The 9,265-nt window shown below is 52.6% G+C and overlaps 1 protein-coding gene across 1 annotated transcript; it reads left to right on the top strand.

Moving 5' to 3' along the window:
• The first annotated feature begins 846 nt into the window (after positions 1-846).
• On the top strand, positions 847-4,814 carry Sowahb (sosondowah ankyrin repeat domain family member B). Its single transcript, XM_036200556.1, has one exon. The coding sequence runs from the start codon at positions 1,200-1,202 to the stop codon at positions 3,528-3,530; it is 2,331 nt and encodes a 776-aa protein (XP_036056449.1). The 5' UTR covers positions 847-1,199; the 3' UTR covers positions 3,531-4,814.
• Positions 4,815-9,265: the final 4,451 nt, after the last annotated feature.

Consider the following 9,265-nt stretch of genomic DNA (forward strand, 5'->3'; position numbering starts at 1 on the left):
CAGCATCCACCCAGGGGTGGAATCAGCCCCTTGTCACGTGTTCCACATTTTAAACGCACAGAGGAAAACTTCTGCGCTCAGAGCAAAGATCTCACCAAGAAGCCAGCATGAAACAGATGGAATGAATCTCTTCTGTTCACAAATCTTAGACTAAATAAAAACAAAACAGCCCTGGGTATCAAATACCTTAGCTGGGGAGACATAATTCCTATTGATTTTGGCTTTCCAGGCAATAAACTCCCTGACAGTGAGCCCCCCTCCCCCTGAGCTGTAACTGTAAGACAGGAAAAAGAAAGGCAGAAACCAACCTTGGGCTGCAGCTTTCAGGGACTTCGCTCTCAGCACAGACTTAGGAAGGTATATTTGAACTTCTTGAAGCCGGTTCCCCGGGAGAGGCCTTCCCCGTATCTCGGTATCTCCAAACCAAAAAAAAAAAAAAAAAAAGATTTGGTCTGGATCAAGGTGGGAGTTTCCGGGTCCCAATCCTGCCACTGGAAACCCCAAGCCACTCCCCAGACCGCATTAATAAAGAGAAACAGTGGAGAGCCTGCCTATTGGCCCCCCACCCGCGTGGACATTGGCTGTAACTTGTGCCGCGGGGTAGAGGGCCGATCTCCCTTTGCTTTTGTTTTTTGTGGCGGGCACTCGGAGGAACAGCCGGTCGCCTACCTGCCTTGCACCTTCCGGGCCCCGGGGAGGCTGTGCTTGCTACAGAGCCGTTCGCCCGCGGCCTCACCTCCCGCGCTGTCCCCATCTGGACCAGCCTGACTCACCCAGGATGGGTGGCGGGGGTTGGGGGACACCTCAGAGGGCGGAGGTGCAGGAGGCGGGCCGGGCCCTTCCCCCAGAGCCCGAGAGGCGTAGCCAGCGCGCAGGTGAAACCGACTCCGACCTATCCCGGGAACTTTCGCGGCGGGGACTAGCTGCCACAGGCCAGCGTCGCTCAGGGGCGGCCTGGGAGCCGCCCTCGGCCACCCGGGCTGCGCGCGGGGACTCAGCCCGGGCCCCCGCCCCCGGGTACCCTCGGCCCTCCCGAAGCGCTCCGGGGATGCGGGCGGCGCCGGTCTCCGCGGCTGATGGAGACGGGGTGGCGCCGCCCCGGGCGCAGGTGACACTCGCCAGGCCCGGGTTTCTGTCGGAGGGGGAGTGCTCCGGGAGCTCGAGACGCAGCCGCCCCGGGGACCTGGGACCCGGTAGCGATGGCCGGGGAGCTGAGCCAGGAGGCACTGCTGGACTTTCTGTGCCAGGCCGGGGGCCGAGTGCGTAACGCCGAGCTCTTGGGCCACTTCAAGGGCTTCCTGCGCGACCCTCACGTGCCTCCCGGCCAGCTGCAGCAGCGTCGCGAGCTCTTCAAGGGCTTCGTGAACTCGGTGGCCGCAGTGCGCCAGGACCCCGACGGCACCAAGTACGTGGTGCTCAAGAGGAGGTACAGGGACCTGCTGGGGGAGGAGGGCCTGCAGCGACCCACCCCTGCAGAGGGACCGCCGCGGGGCCGCCGCCGCCGCCGCCGCCCGCGGGACCCGGAGGCGCAGAAGCCGCCGGCAGGTGCTGCGCCCCGGGTGGACTCAGGTGGCGAGGAGCTAGCCGGCAGCAGCGCGCGGGAGGCGGCCGGGGCAGAGCACGACCCGAGGGACAGCCCGAGCCGGGAGACACCGGGGCCCGAGGCTGCTCAGACCAGAGGCAGGTGTGCGGCTGCGGAGACGCGGGGCCGCTGCTGCTGGGAATGCCAACAGAATGGCTGGGGGGACCCCACCGGACAGCATCTGCCCGGAGATCTCGAGGACCCTGCGGCCGCCAGCGAGGAGCCAGAGCTCGCCGCGCCCGCCCCGGAGGACCTCGGAGCTCCCGGGTGGCTGCGGGAAGGAGCGTCGGCTGAGCGAGCACCGGTATGTGCAACGCCTGGCTGGCCTCCGGCCGCCATCGAGGCTGCTGGGAGCCCGACGTCCCCGCCCGCTGTCCTGCCCCTCCCGGCTCTCTCCAGTGAGCCGCTGGAGCTGTTTGCCGCCGGCTCCCCGAACCATTCTACCCAGCAGCTGCAGCAGCAGCAGCAGCAGCAGCAGCGCACTCGAGAGTGGGTAAGCAGATGCCCGCAGATGCCGGAGGCCCGGAACCCGGGTCCCACTCGCGCCTGGTCAGTGGTGCCAGACGACTTCCTCCAGCTACCCTTGGAAACCGCCTTTGGGGTCTCGGAGACAAACTCTGTGCTGCCAGAGCCCGCAGTGTCTCTTCATTCTCTCCTGCCTGTGGTTCCTGATGAGTCCTCAGAATCCTGGCCCGGGAACCTTCCACCCACCGTCTTTCGAAGCATTCGTTGCCAGCTGTCCCTCCAGGATCTGGATGACTTTGTGGATCAAGAGAGCCACGGCAGCGAGGAGAGCAGCAGTGGACCTAAGGAGTCTCCCGGAACCCCCGAAGAGGGGCAGCAACCTGTCCTGGGAACTTCCTCTTGGGGAGAGCTCAGGGATCCTACTGAGGGCCTATCTGTGTCTTCAAATGACAGCAGCCCCAGTCCGATCCGGCGGAGCCTCAGAAATAGAGGGAATGTGCCCAGTTCTAGGAAGGTTTCAACAGTAGCTAAAAGCCTTGGAGACCACCCCCAGGAGGCTTCGCCCTGGCCAGCCCTCAAGTTCCGGAGGTCTCTCAGGAGGAGCGCTCGTACAGGCAGAACTAAATCCTCCTCCTCCTCTGATGAGGAGCATCTTGATGAAGACTTGTTGAAAAGGAGCCGGCGCCCACCTCGGGCCAGGAAACCTTCCAAGGCAGGAGCCCTGCCCAACCCAAGGGTGGATATTGTTTTGATACAGAATTTGGCAGATGCTAATTTTGTGGCAGGTCAGCCACACACCTCGTGGGCCCCCAGTAGGGATGGATCTTCAGCCTTGATATCCCACAGACTTTCTGAGCACAGGTCACCCCTTGTTCCCCTAGATGCCAGAGAACATGAATGGATCGTGAGGCTTGCCAGTGGCTCCTGGCTTAACGTGCAGATGTTGTTCTGGGAAGATCCCCAGTTGGCTTTGCACAGAGACTTCCTGACCGGGTACACAGCCTTGCACTGGCTAGCAAAGCATGGTGACCTGCGTGCCCTTCAAGACTTGATCTCTGGAGCCCAGAAGGCAGGGGTTGCACTCGATGTAAACGTGAGGTCCAGTTGTGGCTATACACCACTGCACCTCGCAGCTATGCACGGCCACCAGGGAGTCATCAAATTGCTAGTACAAAGGTTAGCTTCTCGGGTGAATGTCCGGGACCACAGTGGCAAGAAGCCGTGGCAGTATCTGAACAGTAATGCCACTGGGGAAACATGGCAGCTCCTGGGTGCACCCCGGGGCAAACCCATCTTCCCTGTATATCCCTTAGTACAAAGCTCCTCCCCAGCCAGGAAGGTCAAGAGCCGGGAAATGTCTAGAAATGTCACCCGGAAGTCTTCCTTGGCTGCTTTGCTCAAAACTCAGCACAACAAATGGAAGTTGGCCAGCCAGTATGAGAAATTCCACACCCCAAAGGACAAAGAAGAGTACAGTGACTGAGGTGGGCTCCTCTCTCCAGAAGGCAGTGTCCCCCACCCCTACCCAAGCTACTAAGTAGGCGAGATAACCCATCAGAAACAGAAACTTCTAGGGGTTGGTGAAGAGAAAGGACCAGTGAAATGGTGTCCTCAAGGGTCATCTCAACTTCTTGAAGGCTCATATGTTTGGGCTGTGAAATGTAGACAAAAACAGAGCCAGGCACTCAAGCCTGGGAAGGGTCCCCCTCTCCTGAGCCAGCCAAGGGTCTGAGCACAGGAAGGCACAGTGTTTTCTGCGGCTGCGCCAGGCCTTACTAGAATGGGATCAGATGCGTCAGAGAGAGGCAGTTCGTGGAACTGACAGAGCTCACATGCTTCCCTGGCTGGAAGCTCTCTGGCTTCTATTCATCTGCAGAATCAATCTTGGCTGAGTGGAAAGCACCAGGTTTGAAGTCAGATGGCTTCCCTTCGTTTTCTTTATGTGCCTTTTGGCATTCCAACCAATGAAATAAAATTGTTACTGGAGAGTGTTTAATTTGATTGAAGAGATTTCCTCAGCCCTGTGCCTGAGCCTTCCCGTGAACAGCATCTATGGTTGCTTGGTGTAAACTGATGACTGTCTTCTCTGGGTATCTTTGCCAGCGATCAGAGAAGCAGATAGGAGAGATCAAGGATGACCTTGACTCCACTCTCCGGAGAAATGACTCCATTCAGGCCCTGCCTGTTTGCTGGTGTTAGTTGTATGTTTGGTTTTTGTACCAACCCAAAGTGAGCTGCCCAAGTATAAAAGCGGTTTGTTCTTCCTTTATGTGATGACTGGAACTCTTCACCCTGAAGGGAACTCCCTGTGTAGCAAACAGAATCATCTCTGACAGCGTCCAGTGGCTTCCAAGGTCAAAGCTGACCCTGGGGAAAAGAGAAAGCTGGGGTCTTTCTGGGGACGTGGAAGGGTTAATACCGTCAGAACCGTGTCAGGCTGCTACGTATGACGTCATTTGCACTAACTCCTTTGCCAATCAAGATTAAATATTAGCCTTGAAGTACTGAATGTCTAACAGGAAGTGTCCCGCTCAGTTCTCAGGAAACGGGTCAGTGCAGGTCCCTAGCCGAAGTCAGAGAGTGGTGACTGCAAATCCCAGCAGAATGTAACTCCAAAGAGGGCTGCAAAGTTCAAAGTTCAATCAGAGATTACTTTTTTATGGAAATATTTTCATGTGTGGTGGCAATGATGCTGTGTTTTTTAATGTGTTTTTTGTGTTTATTCTTATTGTCTCGCATTAAAAGACCAGCTGGTCATTATAATTTACTCTTCCGATTATTGCTAATGGTTTTTACACAATGGGCTCGATGATTATCAGATCTTTTTGTTTCTTTGTGGTTTAACTTTATGTTGCTGAAATCAATCTCTTCCTCCTTTTCATCTCTCTCTGTTTCTCTGGGGATAGAATCTTGAACCCCCACGATGGGGGTGGGGTGGGAAAGTGAAAATTTAAGTTTACAAAATAGACATCTATGTAAATAATCTAGTAAACAGCTTCTTTTAGGAGCCAGCGGGTTTACCGTATTGTCACAACTGGATTAGCTTATTCAACAAGTATTTTGCACAGTGCTATGGGGTTTATATAGGTGAATGGGATATGATCTCTCCGAGCTAGAAGCTAAAAAATCTCAACTATTTGTTCTTGGCTGCTTTGGTCTTCGACTCGCTCCCAAGGTGTCTTTCAAAGCTGAGTTCCGACAGAGAGAAGCTTGTGATAATCGGCCAGAGGGGGAAAGGCGTATGTATCAGGAATGAGGGCAAACCAATGTAATATAACACTCTAAATACCAGATTGAGAGAGAGAGACAGAGAGAGAGAGAGAGAGAGACAGAGACAGAGAGACAGAGAAACAGAGAGAGAGACAGAGAGAGAGACAGAGAGAGAGACAGAGCTCCTTAGGCTGAGAAAACAAGAAGGTCCTGGTTCCCGCCAGGAGTGATGATACTGGGCTTCCCAAGAAACCCGCTTTGTTGGTTCCTCCACATTCTTGTGTCTCCACACAGCCCTGTGCTGGGTGTTGTGCAGTGGTCAGAACGCAGTCCCAGGTTGGCTCTCAGGACTTGTTCCACATGTCCTTTGTTCACGTGTCTGTTGGACCTGAGGGTGAACTCTCTTACAGGGTCACGGTGCTGGGGGGAGGGGAGAGTGGGGGGGGGGGAGTCAGGGCAGAAGAGAGGGTGAAGGGCAGGGTGAAAGAGCCCTTTGCTCCTGTGGCAAAGTCCTGGGTGGGGAGGGCTCTGCTGGCAGGAATGCTCTTCCAGCCTTCTGCTGGCTTCCCCCTGCTGTGAACCCTGCACCCAGGTGGCACCACACCTAATGGGCAGGAGGGGGAGAAAGGGGAGGGAGTGCCAAGGCCCCATTCACTCAGTCTTCGTCCTAGATTCCTTCAGCTTGGAAACCCATATGTATTTATTACCTTCGTGGTAAGGTTGCTCGTATCCCTCAAAACAAAACAAAACAAGCAAACAAACAAACAAACACACACACAGCCCAAATACAACCTGTAAAGAGGATTCAAGGTGAAGGCCTCCAGACTAGAGTTCCCAGAATGCTGTGCGCAGACCTCACAATTGCTGACTTATCATAGTGTTTGATTTCGTTTTCTGCTTTCTTGAGACCACGTCTCACGTTCCAGGGTAGCCTTGAACTCCTAATCCTCTTGCCTCAGCCTCCTTGTGCTGGTATTACAAGCACAGACCACGGCCCAGACCAACTACCCCTGTGTTTAAGCGAAGGGTTTTGATTTCACCTCGAGACTGCGAAGATGAGAAAATTCATCTGAATAGACCAGGCTGACTTCGGTTGCTCTTTCCCTTTCCCTCTTTAAAAGGACAGGTGGACAGGTCTTGCTGTGTTGTCCAGGCTAGTCCCAAGCTCCCGGGCTCAAGCAATCATCATCTCTTTCATAACTGCAACAGCAAGCATGCCACCGTGTCCAGATACGTTCACTGGGAATGTGTTGAGCATCTAGATTGCCCTAAGGATGCCATTTCAGCCTTCCTGCCACCCAGGGCTCATTGGTTGCTGGAGATGGGGGCTATGAGATGGAGTCACTGAAAATAACAGTGGACAGATGTGTGCATCAAGACTCGTGGACCAGGAAGATGGCTCAGTGGGTAAAGGCATGAGCCACCATCCAGGTCTCCTTCGCTTACTTCCACATACACACTGAGACAGACATACCTCCCTACCCCACTGCCCCCACATGCAATAAAATAAAAATGTAAGAGAGAGGTTAGGACGGACAGGTCGAAAAGGTGTGATATATTACTAATGTTGTAGCAAGTGGAGGGAAACCCAGAGGCTGGCTGCTTTCTCCTGGGCCACCTATTCACATAACAGTCCTTTAAACTCTGTCCCAAAGGGGTCTCTGAGCTAAACAGCACCTTAAAGTAGCGTGTAACTGATAGACCATCTTTCTGTGCATTTATCACAAAAATGACATCCTGGTTCCTGAAGCGGGACTGCTGAGACCTGCCATAAGCCACGGAAAACTGGGTCCTGGAACGGTTTTTCCAGAAGGGGTACACAGTCCTTTCAGAAGTAGTGTGTCCAACAAGGATGATCTCTCGCCCACACTCTTCCTGTTCTTGTCTTTATTCCTACCTGCTGATTGCAGAATTAGGAATTCACAGAGGAGAGCTTGAAACTCAAGACAACCTGCTACTTGTTAAAAGTTCTGATAGAGTTGAAGTTTCAGTTTCCAGTGTTCTCTATCACTGTACCCCTGGCATGCATATCCTATAGCGTGGATAATGGGACACCAAATTGGCTGTGTCTCTGTTCTCATGCCAGAAGATTTATTGTGTTTACTTACGAAGTCTCTCGGATTCTTGGAAACGAAGGCATGAGGCAGCTGGCTCTGTAACCACTGAAGTTCCTCCCCCGGGAACAGCCTAGAATCCTTTGAGAAGGGAAAAGGATTAATTATGTAGGCACAGGACAAAGACATCTGCAGCCTAAGTTGCCTTGGGTGCCACCTGACCAAAACCCCATACCCCGAGCCGTGTGTCACCTTACACCTCCAGGGGCTCTTGGGTCCAGGTGTTTGTTTCCTTCTATAAGCTTCCTCAGGACCACCTGCAAGATCAGAGGCAGGTGGAGCGGTATCACCTGATGCTCTCAGCATCCTGGCTACAGGTCTGGTGCCGTGCCCTCTGTTACTGTGTGAACCGTTGACTCAAAGTCAGTTTGGGGGTCTTTGTGCGACATTTCTCAGATTCAAAACAACAAATGTCTTTATTTATGTTTCTGGGTTGAGAAAATAAAACCCGATCTCTTCAGAAATTAAAATCTACAGCATGATGGAAAATGGCTGTGAAGTTATACACAGTTGGTATTCCTGAAAGAAAATGGACAATGTATACAGGAAACATTGAAGGTAATAGGGGAAGGTGTAATATACAGGATTATTCTCTCAGACAAAGTGCCGCTGTCTGCCTGAGTTCAGCTGTGCCCACTTGCAAAGGATCATCACAGTTGGGCTTATTGACTGTTGACCCTCCCCGGTAGAAAGAGGGGCTGGGAGGGTCACGGGACTCCCACCTTGAGTATCTAGCTGCTCCTCCCTATGAAGTTTTGCCTTAATTGCACATGGCCTCAGGGAAGAGCTAGAAGTCTATAAACTGGGAAGGACTCGAGATAGGAGCAGGTCTATGAGGTCGTCATCCAGGGTGGTGGCTTTACGGCCACCCATGCTCCTGGCTGGAACCCCCACCCACGACTCTGGAAGTAAGCCCAATGTACTCACTGGCTCTCCTGAGTAAACCTAGAAGACATCTGGGTTTGGTGTGGGGACCTTAGGGTAGGCATTGTTTAAGTCTTCTCCTAGAGAAGGAATTTGAGCAATGGAAGCCACTCTGACAAATGTTCTGTTACCTGTTAGGTTGGGAAGTTTTTTGTTGTGTGGTTGTTGTTTTTTGGTTTTTGTTTTGTTTTGTTTCAAAGCAGGGGCTTGCTGCTTGGCCCAAGCTAGCCTCCAATTCACTATGTAGCCTAGGCTGTTTTCAAACTTGGGACCATCCTGCCTCATTCCAGCATAATTGGAGCATTTTGATTAATAAATTATTCTGGTTCACAGGGATTACTTATATATTATTTACATGGTGATGTTTTAAAAACATCAAAAACCTACCTTTAAATATAACTGAAGGACTGGGAAGACGGCTCAGCTGGGAAAATATCTACTGTGCAAGCGTGAGGACCTGGGGTTAGTCCACAGAACCCACAAAATAAAGCACATGTTCATAAAACTGGGGAGTCAGAAAGGTGGAGCCCTGGAGCTCTCTGGCCAGCTAGTCCAGTAGATGAGGCAGCTGTGAGCGACCCTGTCTCAAAAACACGTAGGGAAAAAAATCAAAGGTTGCCCTCTGGTCTCTACCTGCACACACACACACACACACACACACACACACACACACTATGTACTAAGTATTTAAATGAAGCAGGCAGTAATTGGCTTATTTAAAAAGCAGAGTATGGGATTTTGAAGCATTTATGTCTTTACTCACTTTCTGAGGAAAAAAAAAATCTTTAAAATTCCGTGGTTAATAAAAGGTTGTTCAGGGCGGTGGTGGCTCACACCTTTAATCCCAGCACTCGGGAAGCAGAGGCAGGTGGATCTCTGTGAGTTTGAGGCCAGCCTGGTCTACAGAGTGAGTTCCAGGAAAGGCGCAAAGCTACACAGAGAAACCCTGTCTCGAAAAACCAAATAAATA

The sequence above is a fragment of the Onychomys torridus genome, chromosome 10 (genome assembly GCF_903995425.1).
Source record: "Onychomys torridus chromosome 10, mOncTor1.1, whole genome shotgun sequence".
Taxonomy (NCBI): domain Eukaryota; kingdom Metazoa; phylum Chordata; class Mammalia; order Rodentia; family Cricetidae; genus Onychomys; species Onychomys torridus.

Excerpts from the sequence above, each read along its gene's own strand:
- Sowahb (XM_036200556.1), top strand. The coding sequence starts at position 1,200 with ATGGCCGGGGAGCTGAGCCAGGAGGCACTGCTGGACTTTCTGTGCCAG.